Source organism: Zonotrichia albicollis, chromosome 5, assembly GCF_047830755.1.
Source record: "Zonotrichia albicollis isolate bZonAlb1 chromosome 5, bZonAlb1.hap1, whole genome shotgun sequence".
Classification (NCBI taxonomy): Eukaryota; Metazoa; Chordata; class Aves; order Passeriformes; family Passerellidae; genus Zonotrichia; species Zonotrichia albicollis.
In genome coordinates, this window is record NC_133823.1 from 26,985,066 (window position 1) to 27,006,167 (window position 21,102).

The following is a 21,102-nucleotide window of genomic DNA, read 5'->3' on the forward strand; positions in this document are numbered from 1 at the left end:
GCAGACTCATCCTTTTTCTGTAGACTGCTCTTTTAATTCAAACATATAGAAAGCAGAGGCTGAGCAATGTGATTTTACAAATGTGATTTTAGAGAAGAGGGGCTTGTGATTGGTGAGAGCTTTTTCCTCAAGACCTGAACTTTGAAGGGCTGGAATTAGTGTGTCTTGGCTTTGTGAAATCTAGTTCAGAAGTACTTGGATCCTTGATTATGCAATTTTAAAAGTTTCTGTAAATTCAGTTGAATTATAGCAGTGAAGATGTGCATGGGTCTCTAGTTACATCATTGTGCTGAAATATGCTGGTCTGGTTTAAGGTAGGAATTACTGGATGGGATTTCAGAACTGGTGGGTATTAATTCACATTTCATTACAGCTAATGGGAATGTTCTCGTTGAATTTGTGGAAATACAGCTCAAGCCAGTGCTGCATGCTACGGTATATCCTGTACAAGAGTTCTCTAGAATTTGGAAAGTAGAGGCAAATGTCCTTTTTGGAGATATTTTGTAGGGCAAACCTGTCATAATGAAAATTTTTTTTGGAGATTCACAAAATGTGATGCTCACATTGGCCATGGAGGGGAGAAATGAAAAGTCAGTGATACTTGTCTGTCTGTAGTTAGAATTCAGTCTTGCCTGATTAAGAGATGCTAGGAAAAAAATAAGAAATTAGCCTATCTAGACTGTTGAAGGTTGAATTGTATTATGAGGTTTTCCTTCTCCTTCATTTATGCACAATACAAAAATTATAGTGGGAAATGAAAGCTGCTTCTCTTGAGACATTTTGAATTTGAGTCAAAGACACCTTTTTCTACATAGAGATACACATTAGGTCTTTGTGATTTGTTTGCTATTATCATTTGAACTTCTGTGTTTCCCTGATGCTTAAATAAAGAGGAGGAAAGTTGTTTAGGCTGAACAACCTTAATGCTAATGAGATGCTTCCTTTCTTCTATATGTGGCTGCAAATATAATGATGTTTATTATGGGGTGGTTAGTAGAAAACAGAAATATTAAATTATTCTAATCACTGTATCCAAATATTAAAATACTGAATAAATAAAGGGTGTTTTGAAATACACATCTTGAACCTAAGCATTAAATTTTTGAGAGGCAGAAAGTTGAATTTAGGACACTCATGCAAAAGAAATGAATTAATTTTTTTGGTCATATAAGAAGATTTCAGAGTTACCTAATAAAATATTATTCCTTTTGGCTGCTTCTGATTGCAGACTTTTGAAGCCTTTGAAAAGAACTTAAATCCTAAACTCTGTTTAACTGGTTTCCTCTATGCACTGTAAGAATGCATCACATCACAGTGCCTACCAAAGTAACTATCAGGCGTCGGAGATCTACTACGAGACTGCTAAATTCACAATGACTGGAGTTGTGTTCATGAGGGTTGACATTGTTTTGAAGGTCTACTTTTTTTTCCCTGTTGCTGATCTATTTGATGTTACACAGATTATTTGGATCAACTTTTAAATTTTCTGAGCTTACATGAGTGGCTGACAAATGACTAAACCCTCACTGCACGTGAATCCCATATCTTGTGAATTGAGATAAGAGGGAAGAATGGGAATAGGACAGAAAGGAGCTTATCAGAGGAAAATCCTGTTAATGCTAACAGCCACATGCAAAGCATGGTCATTGCATCCCCCTCCTTAATTCTCAAGATGCCTTGGAGCAGCCTGGTATTTTGCACGGTGCTGTTACAAATCCCTCTGCTCACCTGAAAATAGCTGGTTCTACACAACCATCTCATCAACCAACAAATCCAGCACCACCATTTTTGTGCAAGATGTCTGAGTGCCAGAAGCATCAGCTGAATTATTCAAGATTCTGATGCTGTGCTCTGAATGCAAAGGAGCTGCCAATGTCTTGCTTTGAAGCATATACTACAAACTTCCTCATATCCTTTTTAATAAGCCTAAAAGGCTTTGTGCCCAAGGACTTACTAGCTGTGAAAGAAAGTCTCATGCCAAATTTGCGTATATGTGCATTATTTTGACTAACATGTGATTTTGGGCACAGGACTTCTCTGTTTCTTTCCCTTCATGAATATATTCAGAATTTGGGTTATCTATTACATGTAAAGATCTAGTTTTATCTCTAAAGAGCATCTTGCTGGGTACTTAAGAGGTTGAAACAATCTCCTCCTCTTTCAAGTGTAGATCAGCATTCCAATTACAATCTCAGATATGAGGTTTTAATGGTTTTAAGGGATTAGTAATGGGATATGGAGATTTTTCCTTGCAGCATGTAGATTCATTTAGGGCACTTTCCTCCAGGAAATAAACTTGTTGTTTGGTGATTTCCACTGAGTTTGTGTTTCAAGAGTGACCCTGTTATGAAAAACAGCCTAAGTTTACACTTTCTTTAGCAAACCTTATGAGAAGACTAAGGATTGAGTTAATGAGGGCAGTTGAATGCCTGGTTTTTTTGAGTTGTTTCATAGAGTCCATAAGAGAAACCCCGAAACTTACTATTACACAGTACAAAGATGATGTTAGGACCAGCAATGATGTTCAGTGTTGTTCACAGGCTGCTGTTCTGACACTTTATGATAGAATCAAGTGCTTTTAAATTAACATTTTAATATAAAATATGTAAGAATAACAGCCATCTTTTAGGCAGTAAATTATTTGTACATAAGAAAACAGAAGCTTTGTCTCAGAGCTTGGCTAATAAACGAGTTCAAGACTCAGTAAGATGTGCTTTGAGTTATGTTCCTGCTGCCATGTTTGAGTGCAGAGTTGTGCACTTTTCCAGGTGATGGAGTTTTACTGCCAGTCCTGTGAGACAGCCATGTGCCGGGAGTGCACCGAGGGAGAGCATGCAGAGCATCCCACGGTACCACTCAAGGATGTGGTGGAGCAACACAAGGCTTCCCTCCAAGTCCAGTTGGATGCTGTCAACAAAAGGTATGGAGACTCCACTGACTGTTTTCCATTTTCAGTTTGATCACTGCCTTCCTGTGCTGACTGGGGTAGATGTTTTAATGTGCTGGTTCCATGGATATTTACCTAGGAAATGGGGATAGTGAGGCTAGCATAAGGACAAAAAATCCATTGAGTGGGATGTACTGAGGGGTTAGCAAAAAGAGCAAAAGATTCCTGTCTGTCTTTTACAAAAGAGAGGCCATTAGAAATGCAAGTGTCGTGCAAAGAAGGGGCATAAAATGCTATGGAGGAAACTGCTGTCCAGTCATGAATTTAATGATAGCTAACTAAATAATGCTGGTTGTTAAAAAGACAGGTACAAACACTATGCTGGCAAAATGGCTTAAAAAAAAAAAAAAAAAAGAAAAAGTGGGATAAATCTAGTTATATCTTCTCGAGTAGATATACAGCATAAAGGACAGGATCCAAGGCCTCATTGTTGGCAATGCTTAAAGTCTAATGGATTTGCACAGGGAAGGACTGTGGCTTAGCCTTATTTTATCAGACCAGACCCACTGTGTGGTTATAAAAGAAATGAACTTACTTCTGGGAAATGACCAAATTTAAAGACAGCCTGCTGATGAGAGGGTTTAATCAAAAGATACCAGGGCAAAGGCCAGTGTTTAATGACTTTTGAAACAGCAATCTTTGTAATTTAATTCCTCCCTCAGGCTTCCAGAGATTGACTCAGCACTTCATTTTATATCTGAAATCATACACCAGTTAACCAACCAAAAGGCTAGCATCGTAGATGACATTCATTCCACTTTTGATGAACTCCAGAAGACTTTAAATGTGCGAAAGAGCGTGCTGCTCATGGAGCTGGAAGTGAATTATGGCCTTAAACACAAAGTAAGAGGTATTTTTTGTTTCAGTGAAAAGCTGTTACTTTAATCAGCCAGTTTTTACAAATGATGCAGGACGCCAGTTTGACAAATCGTGTCTGAGATCCATAGAACTTTGTTTTCCCAAAATCATATGCTGCAGAGCCTTGCTTGTGGGTGCTCAGCATTATAAGATGACCATGAAGATACAGGCCAAACAGTTTATTCTGAAGAACTGAGTAAGGCTGCCTGTTTTACTTCAAAGCACTGTTTTCCTTTCCAGTGCTTGGTAACCTATTTCATGTCGGATGTCACCTGTTGGAATACAAAACGATTAGAGGGACTTCTCACTTTCTTGGGGGAATGAGGAGAGTAACAGGTTGCAGAGCTGCATTCATTCTTTTACTGCCTATCTGGATGATGGATTCTGGGGGTTTTCCCCCTATACTGTAGACCGAGCTTCAGAGGAAGAAAACAGAAAACTGTACTTTTACAAAGCAAAGCCCGTAACATGGTGGGTAGAGATTTTATTGAGGATTATTAGGTCTGAATCAGGATAATTAAAGAATTTAGTCCTTATTTTCCTGTGCATCAGTTCTCTGCTTTATAAAGAAAGATTTCTCCCTGAAAATTACCGTTAAGAGAAAATATCATCAATAACTGGAGTTTCAAGAATGCCATTAATGAGCAGCTTGAGCATCTCCAGATGTCTGAAGTGGAGGAATGCTGTGTTTCTGGATGTAGAATAGGCTTGAAAACATCATTAGAAAGGTGCTGAACTGCTGAGCCTGTGGAAATGGAGGACTGCTAACATATGCACAAGATACATACTTTTAGAAACATAGGGAGCCCAAAACCATTGGGGCACAGACTTTAGTCATCTCCAGAGCTAAGCAGCAGCTTACAGAAGTTTGAGCATCAATAATGTTAACTTAGATCCCAGGTTCATCTAAATGTCTTCCAAGATTTCACATTTACTTCCATAGCAAGCAAATACATTCTCTATGTGTACAGAGTCTACACAAAATAGAATATGATGTTAAATTATCTTATTATTGTTCAAAGAGATTTAAAATAATTTAATAACTGTGAGCATTAGATAATCAAATTTTTATGAAATTGTACATAAGCAGTAAAAGAGGCATCTACCCTGTTTGTATGAAAAAACCCAACTGAAATTGGATTTTGAACTTTTGAATGACTAGTAGTCCTACAAAATATAACCATTCTGATTATATACTTCTAAAAAATGAAAAAAATGCAATGGCTACATTTTACAAAGAAAAAGTTGGCAGTTCAGTTTGTTGTCCAATGGACTGAAAGAGTGTAAAAGGTAAAATACTCTATGTGGGTTTAGAATAGTATTTATGTTAGGAATTAATATTTTTCATTTTTGTAATGAAAGAAAACTGTCTTGAGAAAGTATTTTAAAAAATTGCTGGAAATGGTCTTTCTTTTAGTTTGTGATCTGTTAGCTGAAGCATATGGGGTTTTGTTATCCTGGGACCTTGTTGGCTATGCTGTCTTTTAACTTCTTATGTCTTTGAATGAAGACCAAACAGATCAGAAATGCCTTGTATTGCATCCTGAGACGTTTCTATGTGCCTAGAAAAGCAGACGACTTGAAATTTCAGAGTAGTCTTGAAATTTGTTCATTCTAAAAGATGTTATGTTGCTATTGCTTTCCTATATCAGTAACACATGAGCCTGGATTTTCTCCAGTGAACTTTCCAAAGTTCAAAGCTTTGGAAAATTCAGAAAAAAATACCTTTAGAATTCAGTGTCATTACATAGAATGTCTCTGCAAGGGAAGAATATTTTGTAGCAATAAATACATCCAGTCCTAAAGTTTACTTTACATCAGTTGAAATGTTTCAAAAATATTTACTTTACAATGATGGTCAACAAAATAACTTCTGTAATTCACAGTCATGTCTGTGCCATAGTTCTTCTATGTAGGAAAAACATAGCAACTGTGTGACTGGATACCTTCATTTAGGGATTTTATCAGTGGAGATGGTGAGGGGCAGCTGCAGTGTTATCTTAACTATCATGAATGTCTCTGCTAGGTTGTCATAATTCAGGGATCCATTTCCAATTCATTGCAAATTTGTTTTTTTTTTTTAAATTGTTAGCCCTGTTCCCAGCTCACACCTAGCAATTTTGAGGCCAATACTGTTTTAAGGATTTTAGGCTGAGGGCCAGAACTGACCCTTTAATAGAAGCTCTTTCATAGTCTTAAATACTGAGTGGCCACTTGCTGCCCACCAATATTTCTGGCTACTCTGTCCAGCTCTTTCCACTATCCACAACCCATTCTGTATATTTTGCTTTCCTGCCTGCTGAAAGTGAGGAATCAATTTACCTTCTGCTGGGGAGACTTTTCCTTTCCTCATTCATTTAGTTCAGGAATCCCACTTTTCCTCAGGATGGATGAGCATCCAGGTGTTGAGGCCTTCTTGTCCACGTCCACAGAGGATTAACCCCCAGATTCCCTTGTCTCTGAAGAAACAGTATCAAGAAATTTCTTTCAGCCTCTCTTATTAATCGACCTCATGACTCCAAAATAGCTCTGCTTCTGTGAACATAACTCAGTTCCAGTAATTATCTCATTAGCTGTGACTGCTGAGAGTTAGATGCGGCAGGGTTCAAACCTCTACATTTGTTGCTGGGTTTTTGCTCAAAAAATACCAAAACTGAACAACAACAACAACAAAAACCCAAAACAAAACAGAAAAAAAAAAACAAAAGCAAAAAACCCAAAACCAAACAAGACAAGATATGTGGGGCAATAATTCAATCTAGTGTGACAGTGGGTCTGTAAAGTCTTGAATCCCCAAACCCGGGTATTGTTTTGTGTTGCACCATTGTATTCCAAATACAGGTTGGCGATCAGTGTGCTACTTCTAAAATGAATGTTTAAATTAAACTGTAAAATAAGGCATTATAAATTTGGTGTCTACAAAGACCTTTAGATGCTACATCTTCCTGGGATAGCTCTTCCTGGGATAGCTAGTAACATGATGCTAATCTGGTGTTTGGTAATGCACACAGGTCCTCCAGGCACAGCTAGATACCTTACTAGAAGGACAGGAAAGCATTAAAAGCTGCAGCAACTTTACAGCCCAAGCCCTCAACCATGGCACTGAAACTGAAGTGCTGCTGGTGAAGAAGCAGATGAGTGACAAGCTGAACGAACTGGCCGAGAGGGACTTCCCGCTGCAGCCCCGAGAAAACGATCAGTTGGACTTCATAGTGGAAACAGAAGGCCTGAAGAAGTCCATTCACAACCTGGGCACTATTTTAACCACCAACGCTGTTGCCTCTGAAACAGTTGCCACCGGTGAGGGACTGAGGCAGACGGTGATCGGACAGCCCATGTCCGTTACCATCACAACCAAGGACAAGGATGGGGAGCTCTGTAAATCTGGGAATGCTTACCTCACTGCTGAACTGAGCACGCCTGATGGGAGCGTGGCGGATGGAGAAATACTTGACAACAAAAACGGCACTTACGAATTTTTGTATACTGTTCAGAAAGAAGGGGACTTCACTTTGTCACTGAGACTTTACGATCAACATATCAAGGGCAGCCCGTTCAAACTTAAAGTGGTCAGGTCAGCAGATGTGTCTCCTACCACTGAAGGGGTTAAGAGACGTGTTAAATCTCCAGGCAGTGGTCATGTGAAGCAGAAAGCTGTGAAAAGACCTGCGAGCATGTACAGCACTGGCAAAAGAAAAGAGAATCCCATTGAAGATGATTTGATCTTCAGAATAGGTAGGTGACTCGGCTGCCTGTTGACATACTTAAAAATAGTTCAGGGAAACTGAATGAAAAAGTTTAGTTATTGTAAAACTAAAGCTGTGAGTAGAGCAACCTGATAATACCATTAGACCTCTTGACTTTTGTTTATATGTACATTTTGGAAGTACACACTTCTAAAAATAGTTTGTAGCAAATATTTAATTGGGTTATCAGTTGAGAAATGCATACATTTGATTTGGGATATTTTAAAAATTGTTAATATTCATATTGCAAAGCTTTTGGTATGGAATAAAGTAATTTCAGCTTGTAATTTCAGCTTCTGTATCCCTTGCTTCTAGTGAGCATTTCTGGCTTGACTACCAAATAATGGTATAGTTTTGTTGGTAGTGGTGCTGTTTGTTAGGTGTTTTTTGCTTTTTTTTAAACTACTCTTTCTAACACACCGTAAACTCTAGAAGTCTTAAATGTTTTCCCAGAAGTGCAGAGCCTTTTAGTACTGTTGAGATGCAACCATGACCATGTGCTTTATTTTTGAGTTCTACCTTCTTCACCACTCAAAACAGGAAGATGTATTTCATTAGAACAAGAGCTATATATGGCTCAGAGCTTTTTTCTGTGAAATCTCTTGGAATGTCCACATTTGGGATATATGGATCACTATTTTATAGAAAAAACAGAGCTGAGAGTAATATTTTGTGTTCAGTTTTCAGCCACTCATTTCACAGAATGACTCTACATAGATATATTCTTCTAGGCTCCTGTATGCTTTGTCGAAAGGTCACAGGTGTAACGCTCTAGGGTTTTACATTCTTCCAAGTTATGCAAAATTATTGAGACAGGTAAAACTTCTGATGTTTTCACAAGGATTGCTTTCATGGAATTAATTTACTTCCAGTTTCAGCTCACTTTAAAAAGTTTAGGTTTGGTTCATTTGTTGATGAGGTAATGTAAAGAGCTCATCACTGTTCTCCAACACTACTGTCTGTCTCTGTTTTGAACCCATTGTTGAATTCCTCCAATGGCTCTTGCCAAATCTGGATCTGAATTTCTAGCTGGCTAAGATAAATCTTCTGTTTGGCCTGCCAGAAGCTTGTACAGCTGTGTTGGAGAATCACACTGTAATATTCCTCTGGGCATCCAAGTCTGTGCAGTGTGCTGTTGTATGTATGCTGATGTATGGGCTTTTATGCACAAGTAAATTGATCAGCTGCTAGCAGGGGATTGATCTCCTGCTAGTACTAACAAGAGACAGCATTAATGCAACATTAGTGCATTTTGTTCGTGGGGATGTGTGCATTGTATCATCTGCCAATGCTGTGTTAGTTGTGGCTTTTAAAATGGCATGTGGATCTCTTCAGACATTCCAAGGTGGAATTACTAACTACACATTCATACATTCATACATTCATGTAATTTATTATTTACAAGAGCAGAGTATTTTCTGCATTCTCTTTTTCTCTCTCAATAATATATATCCTGAACTTATTATTCTTTTTAAACAGGTGTAATCTCTAAGAGTGTGTCCATGCAGATCTGCATGTCCTTAGTCTATACAAATGCAAACAAGAATGATGTTCTTATGATAATCTAGAAAATAATTGCTGCCCAATGTTTTTTCTACCTCTACAACTACAACTGGTAGGAAGCACTAAAGTGAGAGGGAAGTCTTTCTTTCATTACCCTGCTTTTGTGCCTTACACTCATGCTGAGCAGAGGTGAGGGATGTTCACAGTGTCATTCCACCAGTGCCACTTCCACCTCCCCTGGTAAATCTCTTCCATGTCCTTCAAAGAAGGGTTGAGAGGCATGGTTGTCATCAGCTGCTCTGTCCAGGACCCCATCTTGTGTTCTAGCTCTGCCATGCTGTGCTGTGTGCCTTAGTATTTTTTCCTTCTGGCACTTTTCATAATTGGGTTCTTTGACACCATTTAGCAGTAGTGGTGCTATTTCCTACTTTAACTGCTTTTTCCTCTTCATTTACTTATATTTGGAATTGGCTTCAGATACAGCCAGATGGAGAGTTGGCCCTCTGCTAGAAAGTTCAATTTTCCAATTTTCCTTATCCTCAGACTGTTTAGTTGTCTGTTCAGTCATGTAACTGAGCATCTAAGTTTAGCTGGTACATTAGTGTGTAAAAAAAATTGCCTTTAACAGAACTTCTGTCAGCATCCTTACTAGGTGTGAATGTCATCTTCTGGTCTGTTATAAATGCTGAAAGCAAATAGAAGCCTTACTGTGAATTTATTCCACAAAAAAAAAAATCACAAACAAGCTCTATGTAATCATAGCTTTAGTGCAGTTTAAAAGCAGGCTTAGAGGTAGCAAAGGGATTCTTGATCGGGCGTTTCACAGAATCACAAAAGAAATAAGGTTGGAAGGGCCCACATTGGGTCACCTGGTCCAGCCTTCCTGCTGTAGAAATAGGAATACCTAGTAAAGGGAAAATAGACGTTCCTTTTCCCATTTATTAGCTTCAGTCCCTCGGATGCTCATTGTGAGCTCTGTGGAAATGTGATGGTCAGTGTGGAATTTTGCCAGGCCTCCATTGCATTGCATTGCAGTCATACCTGTACTGGACAGGGAGGGCAGAGCTCTCGGTACCACATTGCTGGCAAAGCCCCCAGTGTAGTTCTGATGTGCTGACAACAGACACCTGGCCTGGATTTGGCTCTTGTTATTTGAGGCTTGGCTGCTGTGGCAGCAAAGAATTTCTGATTTGTGCTTACCCCTGGGTTTGTGCACACCTGTCTGTGGTGACAGAGTCTCTGTTTCATGAGCAGGGCTTGGAGGTGGTCCTGGCCAGGCTTTTAGGGCAGATGCTGTGTAAAGCAAATTAACACAAACCAGTCCATCTTCACTACCAACAGTGTGTGGGCATATCTGCCAGAGTTCCTACTGAATTACTCATTCCTCTTTAATGGTTATAAACAATGTGCCTTCAACAACAGACTGACTGATTTTAAAACTTAAGGTTATTTGGGAACTTGAATTAGAAAGACATTAATTGTACAGCAAACACATAGGGTTAACAATTCAGTGCAGTTTTACTACAGAGACTTTTGTGCTTCAGCTGCATCTATTATGAGAGGAGACATCACAGCCTCATAACGTGTAAGATTTGACTAAATATCTTTTGGCACTTTGAAGAAAAAAAGAAAGGAAGCTGGGAAAAAAGAAAGCTCCTTGATACCTGTCTATGCAGTATGTATGCAGACCTTTCCATGCTGTTTCGTTTTGCCCTTTTTTTTTTTTCTGTACCACATAGGAAGGAGTACAAGAAGAATTACTTGAAGTGCTGTAGGCAGGAAAGAAATGGTACCTACACGACAGGTTGTGGCCACTCACAACATCTTAAGTCTTCCCAATTATCTGTAATATTTCTGCAGTTTGATTTTGTCTCTCTGAATCTATCCCCTTCCTGCTGGAGGCACTGACATGTTTTTCTTTGTGTTTTAGGAAGCTGGGGAATCTAAGTTAGCAAGCAGGGGGGTTGTTATTCATATTAGTAAAACTTGGAAATCAAAAAACACTCCTTCTCTTACTATGAGCATCAAAAATATACATTATACAAGTTTCTTCAGAATCCCAGGACTTAAACAGCAGATTCTTACTACAGTTACGTGATGTTATTTTAACATCTCCTGTCAGTGTTAATGGGCTTTTAGATTAGTTTTTCTTCTTTTTGGTGAGACTCAGTATAACATCTGTTGCTCAAGAGTAAAAGATTGGAATTATGAAGCATTTTATGTGTGCTAGAATCATCTTGAGCAGAAAATGCACACTTTCTTTGTTGAAAGCTAAATTAATTGGTGTGTGCAGTCTATGCTCAGTAATTCCAGAAGGAATTAGATAGGGTTAAAACAAATCTGATCATTACCTGTATACAAAAATGATATAAAAGGAGATATTCCACAGGCCACAGATCTGCTTCCCAATAACTGGGTTCAGTCTTCTCCTTTTGAAATCTCTCCTGTTTTTCCCCGTCCCCAGCAGCTTGCAGTAAAATCTCTGTCTTTTCCTCCTTTGTGCCCTGCAGTAGCTCAGAACAGCAGGGAGATAAAGCTGGGAAACAATGGGCACAAAAGGTGCAGCCTCTCATCTATTAACCAGGCTGCTTGGGAAACTCTGGAATGAGGCTCCTACTGGTTCCAGCCTTGTGCAATTGAAATGTTGATGCCTCCCTAAGCTAAGGAGAGATGGGTGACTGCCCATGATGGAGAGAAGACAAAATATGAAATGCCGTGATACAGAAGGGTGGTATCTTGCAGTAAGAGATTTGCTGAAGACTCTCTTAGGCAGGTATGTTCATAAGGAAGGAATTTCTGCTTACAGAGGGGAGCTATCATCCTTTGGTATTGCAGAGTCAGTAGCAAAAGCCTGCTTTTCCAGAGGCTGACATGCTTTCCTACAGGCTTTCCTCTCATCATCTGAAATGCTTGTGCTTCAGATCTCTGCTGGCATAGTGAATTATTCAAAATGGAAAGTTCAAAGCTATCTGATTTCCTCTTGAACATATATGAGGAAGTAAGCTTTCTTCTGCAGGGGAATTTCTGCCATTGCAGAGGGGACTGTCTAAGGGCCTGTATGCAGATTAGGAGCTAGGTAATAGGTTAAATAGCTGCAAAGTGCTAGTTACAGGGACATTGCAGGAGCTGAATTTCATCTACACACTGTGCTAATACATTGCTATTTCTTATACTTACTGTGAAACGTGACTATGACATTCCTGGGTAATTTTTTCAGTTTTTCCTTTGATGTATATTTACAAGGTTCCACTGAAGAATGCTCTGAGTAACTTTTTATATAGGTGTCTCTTAGATTTAAAAACAAAATTCCTCGACTTTCAAGAACATTTTTCTATGGCTAAAGAGCATACATTCCATAAAGTTCATGTTAGTTAGTTCCAGATGCTCTAGCTTATGCCTCCTCTTTTCTAACAAATGTTTTCCCTTTACTCTCAGTAGTAAAGGGAATGTTTCTCTCTTTTCATCCATTCTCTTTGGCTAAAAAGCAAGAAGGAAACTTATCATTAGCATATGGTGGAAAAAAATTGCTGCATGCATCCCTCAGGCACTGCTTATTAAAAGAATAAACAGAAATGGCTCAAGTATGGGTAATGTAATTGGTATGTAGCTCACTATTCCCTGAATATGTACTTTTCCCTTGCAGTACAAAAACTGAGAAGCATTTGCCTTGTTTAGAGGACTAAGTGGGTGGAGTTGAAGAAAATAAGTCTTGAAACAAAGGAACATTCCTGCAGCACTGAGTGCAGAAAAATTAAATGTTACTTGTTAGCTAGTGACAGGAAATATGCATCCCACAGCCATCACCACAGAAGAAAGAAGGGTTGTTACAAGCATTCACATCCCTGATGAAAGCTAAATACAAATTAGAGCTGATATATATGTCTTAAATTAAGCATCACAGTCAGAACAGTTTAATCACTGCACTCCAGAATATTTTGGACTGACTAAAATTAAATACAAGTTTTTCAGTTAAAACCATCTGTTGGAACCAATTAATGCCAGATACACAGCCAGTGAATGCTTGTAAAAATATTTCACCAGGAAAAAGTGCACTGCATCTATGTCTTGGAAAGGACAGCTTATAGAGTTGGTAGTTGTTTGCTGGGCTTTTTTTTTTTTTTTTTTGCTTCATTTATTATTAATAACCTTGGAGTCCAAGATCATAGCTGAAGTATTTTCTAAGGACTCCTGAGCCTCCTTTACAAACAAATCAGGAATTTGCTTCCTGTTCCTGTGTTCCAGGTGTAATTTGGACCAGCCGCTTTGGAGCTGATCTTTACCGAAAGACAGTAATGATGTTGTAGGTTTCAGAAATCGCAATTTGCTCTGTGATTCCCCTTGGAATGTGTCAGAACAAACATCTAATGAGCCACCTAAACTTAATTAACTTTAGTGGAAAAATTGACATTTTACAAACTCCTTATCACCTTAAGCCACTGGGCAAAAGACTTACAGTTCTATGTAACACACAAGTGCATTTATGGGTCAAAATGTGTGGGGACACTGCTTTATGAGAACAATCCAAGGTCTCTCCAGAAGCATTCAGTCTCCAGGGGTTGTTCTTCATTGGCTCACAAGTCCAATTCATTCAAAGCTAGTTCTTCATCTGAATCTCCCTGCTAAAGGAGTCTTTGAAGCCTATGACTACAAAGTATATATAAGGGAATAGGAAACTTCCCTGTCTTGAAACAGCTCCATCCAAAGTGATATGTTCTATCCCACCTTCATGATTTCACTGAGGAGACTCAGCTAAAACCATGTCATCCGTCCAGGTTCTTTTCTTAGCCCCTCTCTGTGTGTTCCCACGTACTCACCCTTTCAATAGAATAAAAATCTGCAGTTTAAAAAAGTCCATTACTTATATAAAAACCTTTTACTACTTTCCTCATGCAAGAGGCAATTTGTGAGCCCTGATTTAGGAAGGCTGAAGAGGCAATTAATGTTGATGGGGGCTTGGGTGACACATGATGAAGAGTGAGAACAGTCCCTTAAACAATCCTGTCTTGTCAGTAGAATTGTCTGTCTGTTACTGAGAGGGTTCTTTGAAGTTGTAGAAGTGAGAAGAACTCTTCAAAATAGAAATCCTTTGATCAGAAATGTAATAATTGCATGTGTTGGCATTTGGGTCCTAACTGATTAGTCCTGTCTAACCTGATTTCTTATGTGCTTTGTGTTCAATTTTAGGCACCAAAGGAAGAAACAAAGGGGAATTTACAAATCTTCAAGGTGTAGCTGCATCTACAAACGGAAAAATATTAATAGCAGACAGTAACAACCAGTGTGTGCAGGTATGAGAATATTTCAGTGTTTTTCTCCTTGCCCCCACACCTCTCCCTTTTTTGTAGCCTTAGAAAGACACATTTTGTACAATTCAGTTGATGTAGAAAATACAAGGGGAATGTAATTTATTATCCATTTACTTTCCATCTTCTTGACCTGCAGCTATCTTTTTCAGATCTATACTATATCTAGTATATCATCAGGGTTTATTTCCTTTCCTTATGATGTTTGGCAATGAATGAAAAAAAAAGTTGTGCAATAATCTGGAAAAATACCCTTCTGTAAATATAATTTTACATTGTAAATTTTATCACTCTCATGTTTTCAAATGTAAATCTAGAGCATGGTGCCACAAATATAATTTTTTAGGAAGTACAATTAGAAAAGAAACCATATAGATATCATTTTCAAATGGCTGTTAGTCTATTTAACTGACTTCTCTTTCTGATATCATAATCAAATCTTTTCTGTGGTAGCACCCTGACACCCATAATTTCTTGGCTTCTCTAAAGAATTGTGAAAATCAAGGTATTTTTTCTTTTGCTTGCCATCTATCCTTTTTGCCATTACCAATTTGTCATCACTCTCCAGGCTGCCCATGTGGTAGCAATGAACACGGCAGCAGCAGCAGCGTGTCGCTTGTTCTTGTGTGGGAGAAGCAGCAAGCCACATGCCATGAGAACTCATTTCCAGGCTTTTTCAGAGACAGAATCAAATATTCATCAGCACCCTCATGCTTTGTAATATGCTGCCTCTTCAGAGGAACTTCAGTGTTTAGTTACCTGGCTTGGGGACACAAGGACATATTCCTATGTTTTCTACAGACTTAGCACTCGGTGCCTCAGTTTCCTCATTTCTAGTAAGGAAATAATACCATTCCCTCACTGAAAAAACAGTGCAATGAGATTTTCTTTTTTTTGAACTTAGCGTCTTCTAAAATTAGATATATTACTTTCAAATATGGACTGTGTAAAAGTGGTTCATGTTCCCAGCTCTCTTCCTGATTATAGTGTTGATTAGTGACTTGCTAAAATCTAAGCTCCAAGAAATAGGTGATGGTCATATGTGGACATAATTTTAAAATCCCTGTTTTCTATTACAGATATTTTCCAATGATGGTCAGTTCAAAAGCCGTTTTGGCATACGAGGAAGGTCTCCTGGCCAGCTGCAGCGGCCAACAGGAGTGGCTGTGCATCCCAGTGGTGACATCATTATTGCAGACTATGATAACAAATGGGTTAGCATATTCTCATCAGATGGAAAATTTAAGGTACGAGTTACTATGTGAACTCTCCTGAGCTTTCTCTGTCTTTCAAAGGAATGCAAAGTAACATTATTTTTCAAGAAACTACATCGTTTGGCTGTAGTTTAGTCTAAATTCCATTGTTGTGACGTGACCTGACCCAGCCACATGACATAATTAATAGGAGGAGATCACAGCAGCAATGCTAATGTTACACCAAGCAGAGACAGCATGTTCCATACTGCGTGCTTAGATGTCTTTCTGTAACTTCTGGTCGAGCACAGCAAGTGCCAGCACGGCTAGTTGGACTAGCTCAACAACCTTCATATCATTAGTACTCTGATTGTACAGAAGGGTGTGTGCAGATACATGTGTGCACACAGACAAACACAAAATCTTACAAGGAGTACATGAAGCTCTTCAGTGACATATGGAGGAGAAAAAGAAGGCAGCAGACTGATGATGACTTCCTCTTTTATTCCATACTTCTCAGCAAATATAGTGTATAATTTATGTATGATCCTGTTGGTAATATAAGCAAGGAAGAGTAACCTGGGGTGTTGTTTCAGTGCTACAGCATAAACAGGAGTGTTCTATCTGGTGTGTTGTGCACTGAAAAAACTGAAAGACAGTAATGATGTTGCAGGTTTCAGAAATCAGAAATTCTAAGGAAACAACTTGATATTTTCATAGCAACTCAGATCTCTTTTATGGGAGTAAAATAAGACAGCAGCTACTACACTACATTGATGATTTTTTTCCAGCCTGCAACATGTATTTCACTTGGGTTCAGGTGCAGTTCTAGAGAGAATTAAAGATTTCCTTGATTTGGTGCTGTTTTCTGAATGCATGATACCAAGTCTGGTGATGCACATTAGAGAGAGCCACCTCTGGCAGAGGTTAGCTGTACTCACTGGTCATAGGGATAATAGACCTGGAGGGAAGTTTCTACCATAGTTACTTAGTTCTGGAGTCCTGCACTGGGCAGATATGGCCTGTTTGGCTAATCTTCTGGCAGCCTAGTGGCCAAAAAGCTCAGGTTCTGAGCCGCTCATGTGTGCAGCAAGAAATGGCCTTTCTCCAAATAGTCTTTGCAAAGTGGCAAAAGCAAATAGGTAATGGTACTTGCATAGTCCTCAGTGACCTCCATCTGAGAAACCAGTGCGTACCCTTCACGTACCAGTGCGTGTTTTCATTGGATTGCAAAAAATGCAAAAGCTGTGTGATGTTGGCAGTGTTTGCGTGGCTAATACAAATTAATGCATCAGACTTCATAGCTCTTGGGGCTAGAATGATTAAATGAGAGATGCAACATCAATTGTATAAAATACTATTTTTAGATTGAATGCAATAAGCCATATTTATGAGAGGAAAAATAAATGTTTGTAGAAGTATTTTTTGATACAGAGGGTAGGCATAAGCACATAAGTGCAGGAGCTGGGTGGAGGGCAGGTGGCAGAGCATGTGCATGGGGACAGCAGGAGCGAGGCAGTGGGAACACTGGGATGGAGACATGGATGGGCACTGGGCACAGGGCCACACTGAGGAGCTCTAATGGGAGTAGGGGGTCCTGTATTGGTGCAGCACTGGCTCAGGGGATCCTGTACTGCACAGTGTAGCTGGAGAGCTGGGCTGGGAGGAGGGGTGCAGGTGGGGTGAGCACAGGGCCTGGGGGAACTGTGGGGGGACACACACGGGGTTGGGAGGTCATGCCCACCGAGGGTGAGGCTGTGATATGGGGACAGTCAGTGCCATGAAGGGATGGGACTTGAATTGGGCCTGATGGTGTAGGACTGGGAGTTGGACTTGATGATCCTTCCAACTCAGGATATTATTCTGTGATGGGGTTAAATAAAACATAATGGAAGCACAGAACAAATAAAATATAATGGAAGCACAGAACATAGATGTAACAGATCTAGCCTGTGGGAATCTGGGCAAAGCCTTGTAATTTTTTGTGTGTTGGCAGTGGTAATTCTTACAGGGGCCTTGTCAGATTAAATTGGGCAGCACTTGCTAAAATAACAGAGAGAGAGAAAGGGAAAATGGCATTTGCCTTCAAAGGACTGTGCCTGCAAGTCATTGTGTAATTCCTCTGATGCAGGTGGCCTGCTAGCTGTTAACTCAGCACTCTCAGGGGACTGTTTTGAGCTTAATATAACTATTTTTGATGTTGTCCCCTTCCTTCTGTGTTTACTTACACTCACTCTCCCTTAGCAGAATTTTAATAGTCATGTGAGCCATAAGGCAAATTTCCCTGGAGCCAGGCCCAGGCATGTCCCTGATTACAGCACTGGACTGACTCCCCTTGGCAACCTCCACTGCCAGGCAGAAAAGTGTCACCTTCCTTAGTTCTGGCAGCAACAGAGTTCTGTTTCCTCAGGGCTGTAACTTACATAAATGCAGAGGTGGGCAAACTCTAATCTAAGGTTGCACCAAAATATGAGCTTCTTCACATGAAGAGCTGTACTATCCTGGATGTGATAAAGACTCAGATCGGGTCTTAGGATTTGGGGTTTCTATTTCTGGCTATGCCACAGATCTCATGGGTGACTAGTGATCTTCCATTTCACTTCCCAGTGCTTTATTTTCTTCATCTGTAAGAGGTGGATAACAGTGCTGGCTTCCTCTGTCAAGTACTCTGAAATTGCTAAGAAAGCTGTTGCAGCAGATACAGCACTAGGCTAAGGAGAGAAAGCATGGTGAAGCAGCTGTACCAGCTCCTCACCAAGTTGTGCTCAAACCTAATGAAGGAACTGGACCAAGACAATGATTCCTGTTCCTCTGAGGATTGTTTTCGTTCTAGTCTTGAAGAGCTGTATGTATGATGACAACCTTGTTATCAACCAAACAGGGCTCTGCAAGTCAAGTTAAGATCAAGTTTAGATAAGTGGGAAAAGATTAGAGGAAATATTTTATATGTCAGACTTCTTCCTTGTCTCACTAGTAGAATGAAGGAAAGAGCTGTCTGAAGCTGGTTCCATGTACCGATGGGAATGGGTAGTGTGGTTAAATGGTCACAGTTGAATTTTGACAGTCAGATGAATGATAAATCCACTTATTGTGTGATATTGCAAAGTCTGACAAAGTTGTATCTCCTTAATAGAGAAGTTCTCAAACAGCAAAAGATGGTTTGTTGAAAGTTTTTAATTAATCCCTGACAATCTTGAACCTTTCAGACAGCAACAAGCATGGTAAAGTTAAACTTAGCCCTAACACGCTTACTTCTACAGTGGAAAAGTATTCATAAATTTTTATGTAGGCTAATCAGGTTTTTTGGTTTGTTTTTTGTTTTTTTTTTTTTTTTTTTTTTTTTTTTTTTTTTTTTACCTCTAGGAATATCCCCCAGTAGAATATTTTCCAACCTGGTAGGGTGACTTTATAAACACATGTTTGAAAACCAGTCTAAATTCCTTAGAGCCTATAAAATAAGGGACATAATGTCCCTGACTGAATTAAATTAAACACATTATTTGTATTAAGGGTTTACATGATTCATTATACTGTATTCATTTCTAATGGAAAAAAAGCCTGAAAGTATTTCCATTCATACACTTAATGAGAGTGACTGAGTTTCATAATGTTCTGCTCTAAATAATCAAACCTATAATTCTAAGAAATTTTCTGAAATAAAAATATACAAAGAATATGTTCAGCCAGATCCAGTAATGTGTCATCAGCATATTTTGATCTAAACTGGGAACAGATTTTTAGTAAAAAGCGTTGCAAACTCTAGCTGGGCATACTTTATTGCTGCTTGCAAATTATATTTTAAACCGGGCCCAAGAGTAGTGATTTTTATTACTCTTCTCAGCACTGAGTGCCCATTAATATAGTATATGATTTATTTGTTATATTTTTCCATATGTGTTTATATGGGCATTAAGACACTGTACTCATGAGTCTGAGTCATTTTCCTAGGAATCCTGGAAAGATGGTAAGGAGCGGTGCAATGCTCAAGCGGACAACCGCATGGCCATCCCAAAGGAAGGAGGGGAATATGATTTAATCACCCCAAAGGAAATACTTCTACAGATTTGCATTTGATTTATGATTTTGCTGCTTTGTCGTTATGCAAACTGAGTACATTTTGTAGGTCTGCTGATATCTTTCCCCTGGTGAACACAAAATAAATTTTAATAGTTTTTCCTGGGGATATTTTAGCATGATTCAATTAGATAGATTTTGCCTAAATATTTTGCAGTTTCTAACAGTATATGTACAGGAACATAAAACTGACACAAGATTATTGCATGTTGGCTAAGCATAGTCTTGCAGCTGCAAGATTTGCTCCCTGGAATTTTCTTCACTGGAGACTGAAAAAAATTGTGTAGTGGCTTAGTAGCAGCCATCCTCAGGGTCCCCAGGTGGCTTTATTTTAGGATCATTCCTATTTTTTATCTGCAACCCCAATCCTACCTAAGAATGTACCATGCAATAGGAGCATGGGACTTACTAAGGATAGGAGAGCTCCTTCTGTTTGCTTTGAAAACATCAGGGACATGAGGAAAATGAGTTAGGTAATGGATTTTCTCAATGCCTTGTAGTCTGTCCCACAGCTACTCACCAATTGCAGGAGGGAGGGGAGAGCAGCAGAGAAGTCAGAAGCATATGTGGTAGTTGTGAACATGGTTTAATGATAAATATGACAGTGTTAGGTTAATGCTTGGACTCAAGCCTAGAGGTCTTTTCCAACCTAAATGATTCTATGACTCCCAGCATTGCTGGTTCTAGGGGATGATCTGTCTTACTCTGCAAAGGCAGTGAGGTGAAAGATGGCCTTGTTTCATAAATAAGATGAACATCTTAGTATATATTTCATTTAAATTCCAATGCAAACAGAAAAGTATGTTCTTCACCAAGATATGAATTTCAGTTTGCAGGATGTGTCTGTCACAAATTACTATAGAATCTGAAAGCTCTGGAACTCATCATTTCAACAAAGCCTCTCTGGTGGACTCTCTGTCCAGTGCAGACTTTTGAAACCAGCCTGAATAAGTGCTTTCAAATCTGTCTATCAATTAAAAAGGTTGTAAATACTCAATTGTTTGCGTTGGAATGGAGCAACTTGCATCCTGCTTATAGACCTTTTTTTAAACTGAAAGGTCAAAGCCCAACTGATTTTATGTAGATTAAAACAGTTTCTAGAATCCCAGCCTAAGAAAAAGTTCAATGGTGAAGAATGCAGAATGGATTGTGAGGTAATCCTAAGTCTTCTTGTATATGCCCAGGTAGCTCATGGATTCTTTGAAGGCTTGGTCTCAATTTCTGCTTGCTCTGTTGCTTAGATCCTCTTTTAAGAATCCCTTCCTTTTAAACCTACCAAAGCATGCTTCTGGCATTTTTGGATTTGACAGCTCTCTAGCCTTTCCAAGTAATTTACTGTTATGAGATCCATCTCATCTCCACTGAATGTTTTTCCAGTGAAATACTGTATACAATTCCCCTCCTGTTGCTGATTATGCCGGCAGATGGTTTTGGTAGTCACAAGGCCTATTTAAAATTATGGAAATCATTTTATTTAC

The 21,102-nt window shown here is 39.1% G+C and overlaps 1 protein-coding gene across 21 annotated transcripts in view; it reads left to right on the top strand.

The window, feature by feature from the left end:
* The window catches only part of TRIM2 (tripartite motif containing 2), an 87,297-nt gene that overhangs the window by 55,655 nt on the left and 10,540 nt on the right, over positions 1-21,102 (top strand). For all 21 annotated transcript variants that reach the window (XM_026792962.2, XM_014266532.3, XM_026792963.2 and 18 more), the window contains 5 exons: positions 2,769-2,920; positions 3,610-3,790; positions 6,817-7,540; positions 14,239-14,342; positions 15,437-15,604. In XM_026792962.2, coding sequence (XP_026648763.1) covers positions 2,769-2,920; positions 3,610-3,790; positions 6,817-7,540; positions 14,239-14,342; positions 15,437-15,604 — 1,329 coding nt within the window. The remainder of the gene's footprint in view (positions 1-2,768; positions 2,921-3,609; positions 3,791-6,816; positions 7,541-14,238; positions 14,343-15,436; positions 15,605-21,102) is intronic.